The sequence below is a fragment of the Chiloscyllium punctatum genome, chromosome 16, assembly GCF_047496795.1.
Source record: "Chiloscyllium punctatum isolate Juve2018m chromosome 16, sChiPun1.3, whole genome shotgun sequence".
NCBI lineage: Eukaryota > Metazoa > Chordata > Chondrichthyes > Orectolobiformes > Hemiscylliidae > Chiloscyllium > Chiloscyllium punctatum.
In genome coordinates, this window is record NC_092754.1 from 21,798,618 (window position 1) to 21,821,350 (window position 22,733).

Sequence of the window (22,733 nt, forward strand, 5' to 3'; positions counted from 1 at the left end):
AATAGACTAATGATGGCTCTGAATCTATTGTCAATTCTCAGGGTGAAAAAAATCTGCTTCACTAATGCCCTTTAGGGAAGCAAACCACTATCCCTACCTGGTCTCACCCACATGTGACTCCAGACCCACAACAAAATGGCTGACTCTTAACTGTCCTCTGGACAATAAATGCTGATCTAGCGAATGATGCCCATATCCCATGATGAATTTTTAAACGTGGCGTCTTGCCTCCAAATTGTCCAGGTTATGGAATCTGAATATCAGCATAATGAATTTTGTAATAGTTAATTGGTGTTTAGTTTAAACAAGACTATTTAAATAAATCAATGTCACTTGGTCTCCATGTGTTGAAACAGGAGACAAGCTGCTTCCTCATCTAGTGAGTGAGACACAAAGGTGTTGAGCCCTGGAAGCCATTGTCTGATACAAACACCTGTTGCTTTGAGTCCAAATGATGTTTCAGTTCTCACCAAACGTCCTTATGACAATGACATGCAGCCTGCCCTGAACCCCATGCATTTTAATATCTCGCACACTAATGTGACAAGTTGGGGCTGGGAGTGTTCATGAAGATAGCGGGTAAGCAGCTAACATACCCAGTGCATTACTCTCCTTGCACACTGCATGCATAGCTGAACGGTGAGAGTTGTGAAACACAACTGAGGGAAATGAAAGCATCACCTCAGAGAAATTGGTTCCATAGGGAATACAGTTTGGCAGTGAAAAAAAATGTCTTGCATCATATTGGACCTCAGGACACCTGCAAAGCACTTTGCGCTAAATTAAGTACTTTTGAAGCAAAGTCACTCTTAGATATTTTCTTATCAACTTGTTCAGTGATGTTATTACACACTTCTGGAGCAGGTAGGACTTGAACCCAGAGCTCCTGGCTCAGAGGTACGACACTACCCCTGCACCACAAGAGCCCCAAAAGCTTTTAGTCAACCTGTGAAATTGTAGGATACATGAAGATTCCACAGGCAGCAATGCAACAGTGCCCAGACATTTCAATTTTCTGTTGTGTTAGGAATATTGTTCACCGTACCCAGACAGGGATCAATTCAACATCTTATCCCAAAAGCTGCAACACAAACCAGTGAACATCTGTACCTTGTGCTCATGCCACTGGAATGGGAGTTGAACCACACCTCAAACCTTTTTGGATTTAGCTACTAAAGTGTCACACACGCGGTCAGAAGAGGTAGGGGGTGTTTAAGGGGGAGGAGATCTGAAACTGCCAATTTCAGGCTTGTCTGTATCTACGGTCTACTGAATGTTACAGGGTCCTGAGAGGAGAATTACTTTGTCCCTAGTGTTCACCCCAACAATGATTCAGTCATTGTAACTGATCAATAGTGAGTAGTTTCCATTGTGGGGAACGTATAAGTAGGAAGTCTCAGTGAATGAGCTGGAAAAAGGAAGCGGACAGCATCACTCAAGGTTAGGATTTCAAACCGAATTTATTAACAGTTTTTCAAAAGACAATAAGAAAGCAGACACAAGGCAACAGTCAAAAGTGTAAATTTTACAAAGATAATCAGTTGCAGAATGCATCAGTCTGAGTACAACATTCAGTACAGACAAGGGAAAGCTAGCACAAGCTCATGACAAAGCAGGCAGTAAGAGGGTTAAGTTGCGTAGCATATTTACAGCTGTACAGCAAGACTCCATCCTACAGTATTTCTACATAACTTTTCACAAATACTTTAGTTAAACTGCAGGTTTTGTACTTTCTACGATATCTAACAGACACTTAACTAGCTGTTGTGTTTTGCCAAGTCATTGTTTGACATCAACATCCAACTGTCCGTCTTTATTATGCCCATCCCCAATTTCCACCAGCCCGCAAGCCCTCTCTCTCCAATCCCTGGATTATCTCCTGCCCTGAAAGGCATCTACTCTTGATGTCATCTTCCTTGATATTATGTTTTCCTTCACCCAGTGGCTCAACCAATGCCACCCAGTGTCCACGTGTGTTTTTAGCAGGGCTCAGTGAATAGTCATCAGGATGGCAAAACTCTTTCTTCCATCCCACTGTACTAACCAACTAACCAGCCCCCCCCCCCACCCCCCTCCCCCAGTCAACTGCAGGCCAATTCTCACACCCATCACTGACCTACATAAAATTAGTGAACTTCATACTGAAGCTAGGACCTCTTGATCAGGAAAGGTCCATTCCATACAGACAGTGTGTTACTAACTAAACCACAAAGCAAGGAAGGGGATTCTGTTTTTAAAATCTGAACTTTCATTCCATTAACTGAGAATTGGACCCATCTATCTATTGCTAACCTAGATTCAGTGCACATCAGTTGTGTCTTTTTCCAGTCTTTAGCAGGAAGTAACAGCCTCATTGATTGTGGAATAAATGGTGTTAGCATAAATCACTTGCCTTTTTAAAAATGTTTGAATTGTTTTATATTGGAAACCATTTTTTCCCCCATAGTGACCCCATATCCAATGGTCATGCAGTGGTTTATCCTAGTGTGGAGGGGAAAAGTGGCTTACATTTGGTCTTGGTCTTTTCAACAAACAAAAGTTTACAAAGCGGCAGTCTTGCAAGAGTCTTTATAGGTCTGTACAGATCCCGGACAATCACCCTGATTCCTTCAGGAAGTTTCTCACAGAAGGCTGGTGATACAGTGTGTTCTGAGGCCTGGGTTCAGATCCAGTCTAGGCTGTGGAGATGAGAGTTTCTCTGCACAGGTTCTATGTGAAATTGGTTTGTCCTGCTCCAAATAATCTCTTCCCATCATCAACTTATGGGCATCTTGGGTGAGTTTCTGGCTGCTTATTAGGTTTGGTGAAAGAGCTGTTGCTGAAACTATTCTTCTATTCCTGAGTGGACCTGATAGGGACTGTGGATGCTGTAGGTTGGAAAGTTCCTACTTTTCAACTCAATGTAAAGTTAAAAAGAAATTGTTGGAGTGCCAGAACAGTCTGTCAGAATTAGGTCTTCAAACATCTCCATGCATGAGCAGAGCTACATTGAGCTACAATTGTAAGCTTTAATGAACCAGATCAGAAAATAGCACAAAATAGGTGTTGTACAGAATAAGCTTCTACCTGATAGAAAACTCCTGTCCCTTTCATTTCAGATTATCTACAGACTCCAGCACAAATAGCCTCACCATCATTTTATAGAATGACTATCCCAATTCCTAATAGATTATTGTGATGAGGGATGGCTGGCTGTGGAATGTTTTTAATTGTTTGTGAGTTTCTTTGATATTGTATGAAGAACCAAAAGCTCCTAATCTATAATGGAGACTTGGATGAAATGTAGGCATCTTCAAAACAGATGGTTCTGAAGGAGGAATAGAAAATTTGGTTCCTCAGAATTGTGCAGTCAAGTTCAGGAGGGAATTTGATAAAAACAAGGGCTGCAGATGCTGGAAACCAGATTCTAGATTAAAGTGGTGCTGGAAAAGCACAGCAGGTCAGGCAGCATCCAAGGAGCAGGAACATCGACGTTTCAGGCAAAAGCCCTTCATCTATTCCTGATGAAGGGCTTTTGCCTGAAACGTCGATTTTCCTGCTCCTCGGATGCTGCCTAACCTGCTGTGCTTTTCCAGCACCGCTCGCATCTGGAATCAGGAGGGAACTTGTGCTCCATTGTCATTTCAACCTGCAAGCATCAATACCACATCCAATTTACACAGATGGCTTAAACAGCAATGGCTTGGTTTGCCTTACTCCTGCAGAATCTGGAGACACGAGTTCTACCCTGATTTATTACAGCTTGGGACAGTCTCTAGTGACTGCTCAGAATGTAAATGTGTGCGCGTGGAGCATTTTCAGGGATTTGGCACTGGGCCAATGGTTTCTGCCAGAGAAAGAAAAACTGCATCTTGACAACATTACCCATCGGCCTGATGAATAGGTAGGAACTCCTTAATCTCAGCCCAACAGATGCTGTTTACAACTTGTCCTTTCAGGGACTGGGAGCTCTCCTGCTAGACTGTCAGGAGCCTTCAGGCAGCACTGAATTGTGGTCACCTTGAACTCTTCCTTACCAAATGAAACCAGTAGAATTTTTTAGACCAATAATTCTGTCACACCTCTGTTACTAATACATATTGTATCCCTCACAAACGTTGACAACTGTTAAAAGAGAGCCTTACTTTTTAGGGATGAAATGTGAGGTGGTATTAGTACAAGATAATTATTTGCTAAGACTATATCTCAAAACCTCCAAACAGAAAAGGAACGATAATATAGTTATCAAGTAGAAATGAAACACTGCAAAAGAAATATTAAAAGCTTCAGTAACACAGGCATTTAAATGTGTGGAATAATGTACAGGTACAGCAACAGATGTTACTGTAGTTGTAATCCAGAGCCATGGGTTCAAAACCCACTAATCAGATTCATTAAACTTTGAATAAAAAGCTAAAATCTATAATGTTGCCAGTTACAACTACTAGACTAGACTGTTGTAAAACTCAAATGGTTCTTTAAAATGTATTTCGGGAAGGAAACATGCCATTTTAGTCTGGGCCTTTAGGTGACTGGTCTCACAGCAACGTGGTTGATTCTTAAATATTTTCTGAAATGGCCCTGCACTTGGTTTGACCACCACCCTCGCAAGGGAATTAGCGAGGGACACTGAATTGTGGCCTTACCAATGATACCCCCATGGAGCCTTTACTATCCTTAGAGACAGGATTGAGCAAACTCAAATCAGTGTCATGTAAAAATGAGGCCCATTAGAGATGCATTCAGTTGGCAGTTGAAGCAACCTGCAGAGAGAGTCGAAGAACTCCCACTCTCACTAACAGTCAATTCAAGGCAGGTCAGAATTCCTGAGGGAAGATCAATACTCCTGAAAGTGCACTGTTTGAACCCTGAAGTTATTTGCTGAATGCCCACTCCTGGTAAATTTTTGCCTAAAAATCACATGTAGATGTGCGAATGATCACTGAGTCAATTGCTGATTTGTTGTGAAGTTGTGCAACTTCTTAGGGGGTCTACCTTGTTGGGGAATTGGCAGCTAGCTACACAAGTGCCCTGTGACCATTGAATTGTTAGACACTAACGTTTTGGCAATTTCTCTAATCTAACGTACTGTCCTGCAGTGCGACAAGGTGGGAGCATTCAGCCATAATTCCTAACACAGTCGTCTCTCCTAACTGGAGATTGTTTACCTAACCTGCTAACAGCATTGAATTGCATCTCTATCAGTGACGGGCAGGTGGAAGGGGAAACAGTGTTGAATCCCACTTCTGACAATTCTATCAGTTCCAGACAAAGAAACCACATATTTTGAGCAGCAGTTTTATGGAGCTTGAAGGGTGAGAGATGATGGCGGTATATATTAATATTTTACACTGTTGCTTTCTGCCAAAAGACATGTTTTTCAACTTGTAAGGATCTTGCACAATGTTATGCACAGCATTTAATTAGAGATGCTGGGTGTCAAAAATCAATTTGAAAACATTGCTCCGTACACAGAAAGTACAAGAAAAAGTCTCAAAATGAAAAGCAATTTTTTTTTGTTGAAACTGTACCTGTGGGACCTGTTGATTCAGGTTTTGTTGCAAATCAAACAGCTTTCACAGAATGCATTAAAAGAGATCTACTGAAAACTTGCCATGTGCTCTAGTAATCTACGCTAAACTAAGCAGTAGAAATCTGCACAGGTGCGTCACACTAAATAAAAGCTCAGAGACATTTTATGCCTGTACTGTGCCAAATACAAAACAAAGTGTGTCAATTTAAAAAAATACACTCTATGGTGTTACAAAAAAAAACCCACAAATCTCCAACAATAAACACAGTTACCTGTATTCATTTTTTTTTCATTGCACTATTCCTCTGGGCAATTCATATAAATAAACATTTAAAACAACACTTTCACTGTTGAGAGAACTCACAAAGTTAACAGAAAACAATACTGTAGGTAGGAAAAGTGCACAAAGTTGTTTTATACATAAAATCTAATTCATATTCTATTTCATTTTAAATAAATTGTCCCAACCCGAACAAAACTCCATTTTAATATTTACAGAACTTGATTTCCCCTTAAAATGCGTGATTTTGTTTTGAGAAACAGAATGTTGTAACCACCTTTTTTTTAATATATCAAGCAATACACATCAACACATGACACCTACTGTACAGGCACAAGGGCAGATTCTGTCCTATACGTGTAACTAAGGTCACCTGGTCTGTTTACAATAATTACAACATCAAGATTAAAAACAAAAAGGTCAGTGTTACCATGGAACCCAATTACAGAAAACAATCATCTTCCTTCTAAACTGCTCAGGTTCTGGTTACAGTACTAGATGCAGCATCTCAACAAAGCAATGTTTGATTAGTTAAAAGATCAAAATAGTTCATATGGCTCAACACTTCCCTATTCCATTGCATTTCTGGGAATATTCTTCACCATAGAAAAGTTGAATATAGTATAAAGGAATATTTAGTTGCCATTTCAAGTTATTTAATAGTAAGTCATTGGCAAACTAACCCTGGCTGCTTAAAAACTGAGATTATTAAAGAAGGTCCCTTAGGACCACATCTTGCTTGGCAGGCATTTGCTGATTAATTGGAATTTTTTTCTCTGTAACCGAGGCAATGAGTTTTGCAGCACCAATGGTAAAACCAAATCAGATTTCAAGACTTCTCATCTCAACCTAGCAAATACCCTCAGACATCATCAGTCCTGTACAGAGTTGGTGAAAGCAGAGAAGGGTTTGCCTGAAGTTTAATTCTTTATTTGTGACCTGTGTAACAGTTTCCAGTAGAAACAAATGATTTAGAATAAATTTTTGATTCTGTTTCTTTTATAACTGAAAGACTTGTTCACCTCCTCCCCTCTGGGTTCTTAAAAATGTTATTTATTTCTTTGAAATGCACGCCCATAAAATTTCCTTTGTAGTTTCCTGGACTTTACTCCCCTCATTCAGAGAACTATCTGTGGATGTGTCCACAGTTAGCAGCAATATTGATCTCCAGTTAGCAGGGGCCAGAGGAAACCCACAAATACCCAATTTTCTCCAAGGTCAAAGCTCTCAACTACAATTCCTTGGGTGTTACCGTAAGAGATTCTCATTTTGTTCACTATGCTGGACGCCCTCTTGAGAATCATGAATATTTGCAGATAAAAGTGAAGTACTGCAGATGCTAGAGATTGGAAATAAAAACAGAAAAGTGCGCTGAGAAACCCAGCAGGGATAGCAGTATCGGTTTGGAGTACCAAAGAACTCTATTTCTCTCTCCACTGGCTGAGTTTCTCCAGCATTTTCTGCTTTTACCTACAAATTATTGGCAGAACTGTTTATCTGCTGGTGGTAGATGGTAAGGTGACTGATCTGAGTCAGTTTGGGAATGTGTTGAGCTAAGCAAGGGTCTGTACATTAATCTGGACTTACAGTTTGCCCTTCAGGGTTCCAATAGAAAAGAGCCAAGAAGAATTACATTAAAAACAGCATATGTTTTTTAAAAAAAAACAAACCAAGCTATGAGGAAATGATCGATTCTTAATTGCAGGCAATAATGTAACAAATATTCATGGCCTTATAGAAGAACATTCCACTCCTATCTGCTGTTGATTTGTTACCAGAAACCTATAGTACTCATAGTTAACTGAGCATCCTGGGTTTAATTGGAGGGGCTGAGACAGACTTCATATTGAAGTCCAAAATATTTAAAAGTTTAATTTAATTTATAAAGGTAAAATTTTAAACTTTAAAATCTCAACCCCAGCTATGATTTTGTTTTCCTTCCCTGCTGTCCAAAGGTCGCTGACTCAGGGCGTACAATTTCATAGCTGTCAGCAACACTCTGTACATCATGTAACTGCTCTACAGACTGGGGACTGGCAAGCCTTTTGAATGGAGGAGTGGTGGCATGGGGTAGGGTATCAGTGCTGAACCTAATCCTGTCCTCAACCCAACTTGATAGCTATCAGGAATGGAAACCTTTGTGAGTCTGTGCTCCCTCACCCAGGGAGTCTCCAGATCAACGAGAGCATCTCTACTTGCAGCTAGTGAGACCTGATAGTTTGGCAAATACTTGCTGACCTTTATCGGCTGGTGTCTTGTAACTGAGCACATCAACCCACGAATCCACAAAGGACATTAGAGTGTGGAATGTTTGAATTATTACTTAAATCCATGCTTTACAGTAATCACATTGAGACTGAAAAATGTGAAGGAAGGATCTGTTCATACAACACAAAATAAACTTTAAGCACAGCCCTTTTCTTCTTTCACCATCAGTGCCAGCTGTACGTATAAGGTCATAAAGAAAACAGCTCATCGCCCCACCATCCATAACAGACATGTGTAGTGAAAAGAGGCCCAGTTTGTCATTACTACATCACCCAGCCAGGTTAGTTAGTGCTGTTTCCCTAGCATTCATCTATCTTTAGGCTGATAAACTCCTGAATGCACTTCCTGTACTGAAGCTCAGTAGGACTGCTGCTAGGATATTGACCTGGCTGGCCAAATGGGCCTTCCGTTTCCCGCATCTCTTCATTCATTCTTGCCAGTCGCAATCTGTGGGCAAAAAGAGGGAGCAAATTAACATTTTTTGGGCAACAAGAGACCGTTCTTCAGAGAGAAACGCTCTTCAAATTAAGCCTTGGATTTTATGCTAACATCCTAATTTGGGCAGTGGTGATGTGGATTTGTCATTCATTACCTCTCTTTCATCTGGAACCTGTGCTAAATTCCTACTCAGATTAACTGAATGAACCTATTAATTTTTTTTCTCTGGATAAGTGACTTTAAAATGCTTTTAAACAGGTTTTCTACTGGGGATGAAGCTGCCTAATTGGCTCTATCACTTATTGGCCCATGCTTTGTGCATCATTCTGATGAAGGGCTCAATTTAAACATCCAGTGTGGCAGCAAATAGGCAGCTGGTTACTATATGTTCTTTACACTGGAGCCCATAGGAATGGAAAGGCACGAATCAGGTAAAATCCAGCAACTTCTTAACTACTGTTTATTTTCTACCACTGCTGAAAGTTATCTACCTCTACTGTGCTATTAGCCATAGATTAACTTCTAGATTTCTTATAGTTATTACATGTCACGGAGAGTGGTTCATGGGTGGAATGAACTTCCAGAAAAAGTGGTGGATGGGATACAGTTACAACATTTAAAAGACAGTTGGCTAAGTACATGAATAAGAAATGTTTGGAAGGAAATGGGACAAGCACAGGGAGGTGGGACTAGTTTTATTTGGCATTATGGTCTGCATGGACTGGATGGACCAAAGGGTCCGTTTCCCTGCTGTTTGACTTTATGACTCTTTTTTTTAGTGTGGAGAGCATCAAAACAAAGCCTAATCCTGTCCACACCCAACACTTCCAATTGTCCTCACCTTGGTTACAATATTCAGCCACATCACGAAGGCCGCCAAGTCTAAGATACTGCTTGCCCTCTATATGCAAGTACCTTTGAGGCCATAGGAGTATGCAGGATGCGCTGGGATGGAAGGGGCAGACCTGCTGCCCAACTCCTTCCAACCTTGCCTCAGAAGAACTGTAACTGAGAGAGTCCCTGAAGACAGTCTGCTTAGCGTGATACCCGATAGACTCAAGTCACTGGCTGCAGTCAGAGGTTACCAATGGAACAATGGCAAAAAGGAATTTAGAAAATACAGTCGAACTCACAAACTTTCACTTGAACATGAGCAATACATTTCAAACTTGATAATAGTGATCATTTTTATTGTGTGCAATAAAAGTAGAAAGGAGAATTTTTGAGCAAAACTGTAAAAGAATTCCGGATTTGATAGGTGGCAACAATTATCGAACAGCGTAGTGAAGACAGGAGAAAGGAGCTTACAGAGTCACTATGTCTGCATTAGCTGCTTGAACAGCGATGCTGAGTGGATCCTGCCCATCATCGTCCACTGCATTCTGACTGGCTCCTCGCTTGAGAAAAAGACAGACCTGACTGGGAACAGACAAGGCGAGAGAAGGTGAGAAAACATCAGTTTCATGCAAACTTTCAGAACTTACATGTAAATAGCACCTATCACATTAAAATCTTCCATGATGCTCAGTAAGCAACGAACATGTTTACTGTTCCAAGTATTTGGTGGTGGTGGTGGTTTGGGGGGAGGGAGGGAGGGGGGTTGTAGCTGGGATTTAATCTTAAAACCCACAATTAGGCAGTTTCAGGGTACTAGGCAAAAGTGAGGACTGCAGATGCTGGAAACCAGAGTTTAGATCAGAGTGGTGCTGGAAAAGCACAGCAGGTCAGGCAGCATCCCAGGAGCAGGAAAATTGACGTTTCGGGCAAAAGCCCTTCATCAGGAATCAGGATACTGCCAAGAAATATTTATTCATACAAAGGGTAGTGAAAAGGTGGAACTCTCTTTTCCAAAAAGCTGAGTTTGGTTGGGTGGGTTGGTGGTGAGGATTTTCAAAACTGGAGTCGTTAGTTAAGATATTGAAAGATGTAGCACCAAAGTGGCCAAATGGAGTTCAGATAAAGAACAGGTAAGATTTAACTGAAGCACTGGACAGACCTGAGTGGTTGCATGGCCTCCACCTGTTGCTACGTGGGTGTATCTATTAATTTTCACTCTCTTTCTGACTGACACAGAGCAATCGGTCAAAGAGTGCCCGTGTCATCCTTTCAATGAGCTGCTACTGACAAAATGAGCTGAGTGCTGAAACCCAATGTTGAAACATTCCATGATTTTATAAACCCATACTTCTTGGGCTGAATCTATTTTATCTACCACCCACCCCCCCCCCCCCCCCCCCCAAACATTGCTCTCATCTTCAAAGCTGGAGATGGGGCAGCATGGTGGCTCAGTGGTCAGCACTGCTGCCTCACAGTGCTAGGGGCCTCGGCTTGATTCCACCCTTGGAGTTTGCACGTTCTTCCAGTGTCTGCATGGGTTTCTGCCAGATGGCCTGGTTTCCTCCCACAGACTGAAGGTGTGCGGGTTAGATGGATTGGCCACAGGAAATGCAGGGTTATGGGGATAGGGTGGGATGCCCTTCAAAAGGTCCATGCAGACTAGATGGGCCAAATGGCCTCTTTCTACACTGTAGGTATTCTATGATTGTATGGAGACTGAAGTAGGAAGTCAGGAGGAGGAGAAAATGTGAAAAAGATTCAAGTTTGGAGAAAGTACAAAATAAAAACAGAATAAGAGAAAAGTAAAGGATAAAAAGAACAGGGCATAGAGGATGTATGTTATCAATATCTTGATTGCTTAATCCTACAACGATGTTTGTGCAAATGTATAATTGTAATGTCTCTGACACAGCTCAAAAACTGAAGTCTGGCAAAATCGGGGAGACCAGAACCTCCAGGAATTTCACTGGAGCATGAAGGGAAAAGGAGAGATAATAAACCAAAGAAGGAGAGACATTAGGAGGCGTGATCAAAAACATCGTCAGGCATGTGGGTTTGGAGGATGTGTGATAGCGAGGGGAGCAAATTGCATTGAGTGGGATCAAGCACCTGAAGGATCAACAGCTACTGAAAGGAAGAGAAGGCCCAAACCAAAAGATTGGGGAGGGGACTGGAGGAAGCCAAGACAATGGAAGGAATTCAACACGAGGATATACATTTTAAATGAGAGACTCTGAGACACCAGCAGACACTGCAAATCATTGAGGAACGATGAGCCAGAGAGTCATAGAGATGTACAGCATGGAAACAGACCTTTCAGTCCAACCTGTCCATGCTAACCTAATCTAGTCCCATTTGCCAGCACTTGGCCCATATCCCTCTAAATCCTTCCTATTCATGTACCCATCCAGATGCCTTTTAAATTTTGTAATTGTACCAGCCTCCACCACTTCCTCTGGCAGCCCATTCCAGACATGTACATGGAAAGGTTGACCCTTAGGTCCCTTATATATCTTTCCCCTCTCATCCTAAATCTATGCCTTCTAGTTCTGGACTGCCCCACCCCAGGGAAAAGACCTTGTCTATTTACCCTATCCATGCCCCTCATAATTTTGTAAACCTCTATAAGGTCACCCCTCAGCCTTCAACGCTCCAGGGAAAACAGCCCCAGCCTGTTCAGCCTCTCCCTTTAGCTCAAATCCTCCAACCCTGGCAACACCCTTGTAAATCTTTTCTGAACCCTTTCAAGTTTCACGATATCCTTCCGATAGAGTATGAGGTGGGATCCACGCAGTTAAGCTTTTAATTAGTCTCTGGAGGATGGAATTTGGGGGAAAGGCCAGGGGTATGCTGAAGTCATAGACCAGAGGACTGCTGTCTCGTGATGGAGAGAGACAAACTGATGATGGCTAAACTTGAGGGTCACCATGCCTCAGGCAAGGAGTAAGGAGACAGTTGAAAAGGCAACACTATTATGAGAACATAAGCCAGTGGTGGAATTGAACCTGTGCTGTTGGGATAACTCTGCATCCCAAACCAGTGAACCAGCCAGTCAGCCAACTGAGCTAACTGTTCAGAGGAAATGGAACATATATGTGATAAAGGCCTGTATGAGGTTTCAGCAGTATATGGACTGAGGCACGAGTGGCTTTCATGATGGAAGGGATAAGCTGGGCAGGACCGAACTGGATGCTGAGATAGCAAACAGTTCAACTCAGCTCGAAGTGGTCATGGAGCATAGGGATGAGCCATTGACAAGGCATCACTGAGGTCAGTCTTTCCCATGATTAGTTGAACTCAGTTGTCGCTTGCCCAGGACTGGGCATTAAATGTGTAATCAGACAACACAGAAGAGGGCAGAAGAGCTTGATAGGGATTAAGGTTAAAAAATATCCTCAAAAGGATTTCAGCTCTTTGCCAAATTACTACCCACCTCAGCAGATATTACAGGTATTCCTTACCCAGTGTGTCCCAGATAGGTGGCATGATGAATCGGCCCACGACCTCGAATATCTTTTTGATTTACATCAGCCCCATTTTGAAGTAGGAATTCACAAGCAACAAGTGAACCCTGTCGAAAACACAAAAAGCAAAAGATAAAACAATCTTTCCAAGTGAAGCTGCATTTCACCTGTACTTCCTCCAAGCTTGTGTATTGTATTCACTGTACCCAGAGTGGCCGACCTTATATTGGAGAAACCAAACACTGACTGGGTGACCAGTTTGCAAAACACCTCCAGTCTGTGTGCAAGCAGGAACCCGACCTTCCTGTAGCCAGTCATTTTAACACAGCGTCCTGCTCGCCTGTCCATTTAGCACGCTGCTACACTCCGACAGATTCACACACCCATGCACATCCTTCCTCATACACAAGCTCTCTTTCATTTGCACACACATACATCCCCCAACACTCACACCAACACATGCACCCTCTCACACATACCCCATCTGATATACACTTAACCAAGCTTACACACACACACATATACACACACACACATACACACATACACACACACGTATACACACACGTATACACACACACACACACGTATACACACACACACGTATACACACACACACGTATACACACACACACACACACGTATACACACACACACACACACACGTATACACACACACACACACACACACACACACACGTATACACACACACACACACACACGTATACACACACACACGTATACACACACACACGTATACACACACACACACACACACGTATACACACACACACACGTATACACACACACACACACACACACGTATACACACACACACACACACACGTATACACACACACACACACACACACGTATACACACACACACACACATGTATACACACACACACACATGTATACACACACACACACATGTATACACACACACTCTATCACGTGCACAAACTGGAGGAACAACATCTCATCTTCAGACTTGACACTTTACAGTACACATTATACAGTAAATACTTTCAAATTATGAACTAACTCCCCATTTCTACCCTTTCTTTTAGCCCTACTTGTTACATTCTCTGTTACCATGTCCTCTATCCCCAACCCCACTGGGACTGTCTGTTCTTTCCAGTCTGGCAGTTAGTCACACCGTTGTTCTGCCACGCTCACATTCCGATCACTTAATCTGAAACTTTCTCCCCCAGCATTCTACACGACACCCCTGCCCCAACCTCACAACTATCGCATAAATGCTGCCCCTTGCGCAATTCACTTCAGCTCTGGTGAAGAGTCATCTAGACTCAAAACATTAGCTTGGTGTCTCTCCCCATGGATGCTGCCTGACCCACTGTGATCTCCAGCACTTGTTGCTTTCAGTCAAAAAATAAAAGCAAAGTACTTCTAATCCAAGCCCAGGAATGATAATCTAATGAGAATGCCAGTCCGGTGCAGTCTGGAGGGAATGCTAGAAGGTTCTCTGTCCACATCAAGGAGTAGGACAAAACTATGTGAAGGATGATCAGTGGAACCCACCCCAATGACTGCTTGAATGAGCGGTGTTTTATTTTCATCTTCATCATTAACCCAGTTGACATCAGCAGCATGGGCTAAGGCCTCAGCCATGACAGCCAGATTGCGAGCTTGTGCTGCCTTGTACACGAGGATGCCAGGGTGTAGCTCTCGGAGATCTTCAGAGTCGGAAGCTTCTGCCTCAATCTCTGCCTCGCCGCTCGACTCCTCTGAAACCTCACTCACTGTGAATAGAAAAGCAACAGTGAGGCAGTTCTCCTCAGCCCAGCCTCTCCATTTGACCCTCTCTAATGAGTGATTAGATCCAGGGGACAGTGACAAAACCCATGGGCTCCAGTGCTGCTCTGGGCCCCCGTCTCCATCCCCAACCACCTGACTCAAGCACAGCAAACCTCTAGGTGCCTGGCCTCAGTTATAGGACCCTGATGTATCCACATCACTGTCCCGAGCCCTAATAAGATTGCATATTATTAGCAGGGCACAGGTTAACATTAATCCAGGGTCGATGTCCAACACAATGTGTCAGCAGAGAATGGAGCCCAGACACAGAGGGCTGCGCAAGATTCTGGATGTGCATATATGCAAACTGCTACAATTTTCCAGCCTTGCATTATTTACTGAAAACCTTGTCTGCAAGTGGAACACCGCAGCAAACCCATCTTTGTGTATTCAGTCTTCAGCCATTTCAGAGAATCATTTGAAAATCATTAAGTGGTGACAGGTGTTACTGTTTGCAGGAAGTGTGAAGGTGGGGATGTTACTGTTGGTACCATACCAGAGATTGACAGAATGAGAATTTCTGTAGAACTCATTGATAAAACAAGTAATCATTCCAAAAACAAAAGAATGATGATTCCTTTTTTAAAAAATTACAAGTCATTTGCTCTTTTCTGGAAGCTGCATACCCATGTGGGGTATTATCCCACAGGCATTGGCAATTCTCTCAGACACTTTCCCTAGTGGCCAATTATCTTTGTGAGCACAAACCATTTAGGTTATTTGGCCTTGGGATGCATCACAATCTACTTTATCCTGTCAAATCCATTAAAGTACATTTTCCAGAAAGCCTGTAGTCCAGAATGAGACCAAACTGGATGTAAATGATCAGATTTTAAGTCTTAAAATCCACTTTGAGAGTCACTTTTATAAGAAAGTTGATAGGCTATGATATTGCTGACCAGAGTTGTAGCATGTCGAGATATTTGATTACATTGAAATTGAGCGTCAATCCTCAAACAACATCCCTGAGCCAAGACCTTGGCAGGAAGAAACTGGAACCAGGACTAACCTTCTTCAGTGACACTGTCCACCACTGTGCCGAATACCAGGATATCAGTGCTGCCATCAGTGCTACCGCCCAGGCCACTATCGCTGCTCAAACCTGCGGGACCAGCAGACAGACAGCAAGAGAAAGTTCAGTACCTTTACATTGGCAAAGCAAAGTCAAGGAAACAAGGTTCTGGGTGGGAGTGCCCCTCAGAGAAGCAGTCTTCTTTTTTTTTCAGAGGATTATGGGACTTTGGAACTCTTTGCCTCAGAAGGTGGTGGAGGCAAGGTCATTGAATATTTTAAGATGGAGTTAGACAGATTCTTGTTGAGGGAGGAAATCAAAGTTTATTAGGAATAGGTGGGAATGTGGAATTTGAAACTAATTGATCAGTCACAAACTTATTGAATCTCAGAAAAGACTCGGGGTGCTGACTGGCCTTCTGTTGCTCCTAATTCAGTGCATTTGAAATCACGATAATGGGACACAGCTTTTAAAACTGTATCCTGTATTCAGTCACTGCCAAAGTACCTGGTCAATACTCCATATGTTTACAGTGCTGTGTACACAGTTCATGAGAATATACTTACTACGGGGCCCAGCTGTAGTGTCAAAGTATGAAAACAGTGAGTCAAGTTCATCAGGACAAAACAGGGAGTCTCTTCGAAATTTTCTCTCCAGTGCAGCCGCTGCATTTGCCACAATGTCCAACCCAGGAAGAAAGAAAGTTAAGAGCCATTAGTGAATGCAGAGAGAGCAACAAAGCTAATACTACAAAACTCTCTTCTTTCTGCTGTGCTGAAGGGGGCAGACTCACATGTGGGACAGTTCCAGGAGAGATTTTACTCTTCAATAACTCACAGATGAACAATCGTTATCCCTGTGTCTACACAGTGGGTTATTTGTTCATGGGGCATCACTGGAATACCCTGAGCTGGTCCCTATGTGTGACTTTCATCCTGAAATGGTCACAAAATGACAACCAAGGGTGGGAAGCTTATCTGATACTTTTTTTCCTATTTCTCATGCCACAGATACCAGTCCCCAGCTGGAATTAGTCAGTTCACTGAGGGCTCAATTTTACACTGGACAATGCATTTAGTTATCCTTTAAATATACTATAATTTAGAACAATCCATTTTACAGTAAGATGTTTAGGAGGTTTGTATAAAAGGTACAATGTTGTTCCTTAGACTAGAATTCTTTTTCAGTGCTGTATTTATTCGGATTTAGAAGGGACTAAATAAAAGAGATGGCTAATTTTCTCATCACAAGAGTTAAAAGAATAGACTTAATCGAGATGCTGAGATGATGAAGGGGTCGGGGAGAGGTCGGTGTGCAGCCTAAGTGATAGTGCAGACCAGTTGGGCTGAAAGGCCTGTCTCTGTGCTACAGACTCAATGAGGTGCACTTGTCGATAATACCTGGAACCAGCAGTCTTGACACTGACATGTCCAGCAGCCACTTGAAGAAGATGCAGCAGCAGTAACACCATCAGGTGGTAATGGTGCTGGGTGGGGGGGGGGGTGGGTGGGTGGGGGGGGATGTTGGTATTCATTTTTATTTCCAAAATACATACTGCAGCCAAAAGGATTAAAAAGACTTGACTAATTTGGCTTTCACCTGCTGCAAATGTTGCTGGTGACACACTGCCAGTGTCCTGCCGATACCTCCTGCGTGCTGTCGGAGCTTTGGTGGAACTGTTGTGCCGTCGGCATTTCTTGACACTCCATCGCCGTGGTTTCCGTTCAGTATCTGCGAGTGCATCAGCATTCGGCAGCTTTTTAAGGAACTTCCTTTCTACGTATTTTGCTTTGATCCAGGCTTCTTTCTGCTGCCTACAACACGTCAATTCAAAACAAAGACGTTAGCCCGCCCACCCACTGACCATTCGCGGACGGAGGATGTGAGCTTAAAATGTTAGAAATTTAAGAGTACAGAACATTTCTCAAAGAGCATCCTGCAGAGCTCTGTGGTTGGCTTATTCTGAGCTGGAACAACCCTGTTTAAATCAACGACATGCAATTAATTTGCTATTCACACCCACAGCATCAGTGGAAATGCAGCACTCTCCTTTGGTAACTAGGCAATGGACAAGAGGGAAAAATATCAGCCAGTGTTCCTTCAGTAAGGTAAAGGCATTGAGATGCAACAGTATGTGATGCCCATTGCCTGCGATCAATTATTCTCTGTCAAGTTTACATATATCTAACTATTTGGCTAAGCTATTAGTCAGAAATCCAACCATGGAGGCAAATTCAGTCAGGCCTTCTGAAAGGGAGTTAGCTCACTGCGTGCAGGGCTACTGGAAAAAAGAGGGGGAGCAGGTCTAATAAAGTCGCTCTTGCAGAGAGCCAACACAGACATGATAGCGTCCTTGTGTTCTGTAACCAGTCTATGATTCTGTAGAACACGACCACAGTGAACATCTTCAGGAGCAAGTGGACAAGAAAGGCCCCTATCAAGGATATTTCTGTCCACTGCAGGCCACTGGCTTCTCCACTGTTCCTGCTGAGCCTTGCTTCACTACAGAAGGCAGCCTACAGCAGAACATGACGGATAATGGCAGATTTAGCTCCTCTCCCCGAGTCCGAGGTGGCTCATTACATTTCCGGAAGGATCTGTGAGCCGTAAACATGGCCAGCAGATCTCCGCGGTGGCAGACAGATACAAATCAGACAACCCAGAGCCAGCTGGCAAGGAAGCCAACAACATAATGACCTCCAGTCTCATGGGAGCAAAGAGTAAAATTCTTAATGAAGTATGTTGACTTGGAGAATTATTTCAAATGTGACCTTGTGCTTGCTGGCTGGGGTTTCTTCAGTCCATATTCCTCACATCTTCCTTCATAAATATGATTAATAGTGTTGTTTCCCAGCTCGCACATCAACTGAAAGTGAACACATTTTAGTTTTAAGCTGTAGAAAATCATTCACAATACAAATAAGGCTGAATCAAATGTGAATTTTATCAAGTGCCAACATTCAAAGCTACCTTAAGTAACTCTGGCTCCCAGGAGTCCAATGTGAGAGAACGAACCTTGGAACACTGGACACCAAGGCTCCTTTCGAAAAAATACAAAAATAACAACATTAAAAACTGATATTTGCAAAGGCCAAACAGAGCCAGTGCTTTATTAATTCATGTTTTAGCACTGAATGTACAGTGGGAAATCAAGTGGGAGGTCAGGGGTTCTGCACTTTCTGTCCATAATGAATGAAATATCCAATGGACCCGCTGAGCTGTCAGCCTGAAATCCACCCATTTAATGCATATGAACTGTGCACTAAGTCCATGAGGCAATATAATCATAGAGGCATACAGCATGGAAACCAGTCCACGCTATGTTCCCAAGCTAAACTAGTCTACCTGCCTGTGCTTGACCCATATCCCTCTGAACATTTCCTATTCATGAACTTATACAAATGTCTTTTAAATGCTGTAACTGTACCTTCATCCACCGCTTTCTCTGGCAGTTCATTCCATGCATGAACCACTTTGAAAAAAAATCACCCCCGTGTCCTTTTTAAATATTTTTTCTCTCACCTTAAAAATATGCCCCTAGTTTTGAACTCCCCCACTCCTTGTCATTCACCTTATTTATGTCCTTCATGATTTTATCAGCCTCAAAATGGTCATCCGTCAACCTCTTACGCTCCAGTGAAAAAAGTCCCAGTCTATTTTTATACCTCAAACCTTCCATTCCCAGCAACATCTTGCTAAATCTTTTCTGAACCCTCCCCAGTTTAATAGTATGCTCCCTATAACAGGACGACCAGAACTGCACACTGTACTCCAGAAGAGGCTTCACCAATGTCCTGTACAACCTCAACATGACGTCCCAACTCCTATACTCAGAAGTCTGAGCTATGAAGGCAGGCGTGCTAAATGCATTTTTAACCAACCTGTCCACCTATGACACAAAATTCAGCTGGCTGTTTATATTCTGACAGTGTAGAGCTATGCACTAACCAAAGATATGAAAAATGCAACCCTCCCAATTAGAGAGGCAATTTTGGAAATGAACCAAATTGGATAACAGGGAATGAGGAGGTGTGAATTTATATTTTTCTAATAGTTGAGAAATTACAATTATAGAAGCATCCATCACAGGAGACCAGACAGTGTGCCTGTTCTGGTTCTTTGACTGTACTATCCAGTTAGTTCCATTCTCTTGCCCCTTTCCCATTACAAAACATCCCAAGGTCAGTTCTCTCTCCTTTAGAGTCATAGAGTCAGAGATGTACAGCATGGAAACAGACCCTTCGGTCCAACCCATCCATGCCGACCAGATATCCCAACCCAATTTAGTCCCACCTGCCAGTACCTGGCCCATATCTCTCCAAACCCTTCCTATTCATATACCCATCTAAATGCCTTTTAAATGTTGCAATTGTACCAGCCTCCACCACATCCTCTGGCAGCTCATTCCATACACGCACCACCCTCTGCGTAAAAGTTTGCCCCTTAGGTCTCTTTTATATCTTTCCCCTCTCACCCTAAACCTATGCCCTCTAGTTTTGGACTCCCCGACCCCAGAGAAAAGACTTTGTCTATTTATCCTATCCATGCCCCTCATAATTTTGTAAACCTCTATAAGGTCACCCCTCAGCCTCCGACGTTCCAGGGAAAACAGCCCCAGCCTGTTCAGCCTCTCCCTGTAACTCAGATCCTCCAACCCTGGCAACATCCTTGTAAATCTTTTCTGAACCTTTTCAAGTTTCACAACATCTTTCCGATAGGAAGGAGACCAGATTTGCACGCAATATTCCAATGGTGGCCTAACCAATGTCCTGTATAGCCGCAACATGACCTCCCAACTCCTGTACTCAATACTCTGACCAATAAAGGAAAGCATACCAAATGCCTCCTTCACTATCCTTCTCTAAGCTTTGTGTTCATCTACATGAAGAATGTAGTGTTGAGAAATTCAACACTTTCCCATTTTTGGAATGTAATTGTAGCACCTGTGACACACTCTATTGCACCAGTGTGAGATGTTACCACTTCCCATCCCAGCCTTCCTGTGGTCTCTCTAAGGAAAGCCTGTTTAATACTTTTGAGGGTTATTTAGTTTGTGTGAGGGATAAAATGGGTGAGAACAAAGCAGCAGCCAGGTATAAAAGGAATCACTTCTAGCTAAAGTTTAGCCTGGTTTTGTATTAATAAGCATTGGGGAACAAGGACTGAAACTCACTGACTCACAATAGTCAGTTTTAAGCAGCCACAACATTGTGTCTGGGGAAGATGTAAATCAGTTTATTAATAATGCTGGAGTACTGCTGCTCCAGTAGCTTGAGGGGAGCAGCTGGCTACTTAAATTAAGTCTGATATTAAAATCATAAGTAAGTAAAAAATTTATGGATTCGAAACAGGAATTACTTTTTGCTTAAGACTATTTAATCAAAAAGTGATCAAGGGTTGTGTTCCAACATATTGTTTGTTTAATCTTTTAACTGGTTCCAAGGTGATCAGTCACTCTAGGGAAATTATAATAACGGTTTACATCAGTGTGTTATCAGCAGCTGGGGTACACAGACTGAAGTACACTGGAAGCATTGCTCCTGTACTAGCGTCTCAGGCTGTTGGCAGGTCTAAGATGGCTCACGGCCTACCAGGCTTCTGACAACTCAAGAACTGATGCTTTGAAAATACAGCAACATATGTTCAAAACTCAACAACCTATTGGAAGTAAAAAAAACATTCAAACCACAATTAAAATATGAAGCAAAAGGTCAGCATGCCACTTTATTCTCACCTCTTTTCTTGAACATCTCAATTTTTTACATTTTCTATACAATCAAATCTATCTTTACTCTACTTTCCCTGTTAAGAAGATACCTTAGTGCCTCCAAATTACCAATTTCTTTTACTTGCTTCTATCCTCTCTGGGTTCACCACTCTTTTTAAAAAAAAGGTTTATCATGAACTTTAGAGCAATTTGAAATGTGACTCTACCAAGTAGCTGAAATCCCAAACCTGGCAAAGATTAACCTTGGTTCAGAACAGCATACTTGGAGCACAAGAAGGCCCTTCAGCCCATTGAATCTGCTCCACCATTCAATGAGATCGTGGCTGATCTGATAATCCTCAACTCCACTTTCCTCCCTTTTCCCCCATAACCCTTGATTCCCTTACTGATTAATATCTGGGGGAAGTGAGAAATCTGGGAATTTACCTGTGAATTCCAGAGCACTCGATGCACAGTGTGATCCCAAGGTTGATGCTGGCCCATCGAGGGTCAGCTTGTCCGCAGTCACAGCACTGGTCATTGCCAGCGATGCCCTGCACTCGCTGCAGGATGCTTTCACCCTTCACATTGCGATCCCGGGAGTCACTAGCAGAGTCAATGCTGCTCGTAGATGGAGATGCAGTTCTGTCCAGCCTCTGCCAGGAAGAAATGAGATTCCACTGAATATGGGGCAGGGAGTAGCTCAACTGTATTCTCACACAGAGCTGCTCTGGCAGCTAAGTCTCCTCGTGTTGATCAACTTACAAAGAAAAGTCACCGCTCTTCAAATGACTACAACATTTTGAGATGTAACAATATGATAACATGTGAAATACTTGCAAGGTATTAATTAAAGAGTGTGTTTGTTAACATTAGAAGTCAACTCTGACAAATAAAACCACGAGGAGTGCATAATTTAGGCAGAGATTTCAGTGCAAAACTCTGCTGTCGGTGTAGTCTTTTGGTCAACACATTAAACAGAGATCTTGCAAGTAGACACCAAAAATCCTCACTCTCCCCAATTCCAGTTTTCCAACAGTTCATTTTCTGGGTGCAGCACTTTCTCTGGTCCATTCAACGTGGGACTGTGGAAACAGCTCACACTCCAAATTGGAGCGTTGACCAATAAACCAGAGACTTACAATTAGCAACTCCATTCTGATCTGAGATGTGCTGTGCTAGCATGTGCACCTGACTGTTGAGTCCCATACCTGGAATACCAGCACTGGGGTGAGGAGCAGATTGAGGGTACTGGAGTAAATTATCGCCACTTTGACAGCAAGTCAGAGATCATGCTGGCTTACAAGAACACGGACCAGTGTGCAGTGTAATGCACAATGTCACATATTTATATGATAACAGAAAATGGTTCTCTCACTAGCCACTGCCATAGC

General features: G+C 42.6%; 1 protein-coding gene across 1 annotated transcript in view; it reads right to left on the bottom strand.

Moving 5' to 3' along the window:
* Positions 1-1,435: 1,435 nt before the first annotated feature.
* Positions 1,436-22,733, bottom strand: part of acap3a (ArfGAP with coiled-coil, ankyrin repeat and PH domains 3a) — a 303,937-nt gene continuing 282,639 nt past the window's right edge. Inside the window, exons 15-24 of the mRNA XM_072586472.1 lie at positions 21,787-21,995; positions 18,603-18,672; positions 18,404-18,498; positions 17,232-17,446; positions 16,199-16,297; positions 15,630-15,722; positions 14,345-14,565; positions 12,797-12,906; positions 9,807-9,917; positions 1,436-8,507 (exon numbers count right to left, since the gene is read on the bottom strand). Coding sequence (XP_072442573.1) covers positions 8,360-8,507; positions 9,807-9,917; positions 12,797-12,906; positions 14,345-14,565; positions 15,630-15,722; positions 16,199-16,297; positions 17,232-17,446; positions 18,404-18,498; positions 18,603-18,672; positions 21,787-21,995 — 1,371 coding nt within the window. The 3' untranslated portion in view covers positions 1,436-8,359. The remainder of the gene's footprint in view (positions 8,508-9,806; positions 9,918-12,796; positions 12,907-14,344; positions 14,566-15,629; positions 15,723-16,198; positions 16,298-17,231; positions 17,447-18,403; positions 18,499-18,602; positions 18,673-21,786; positions 21,996-22,733) is intronic.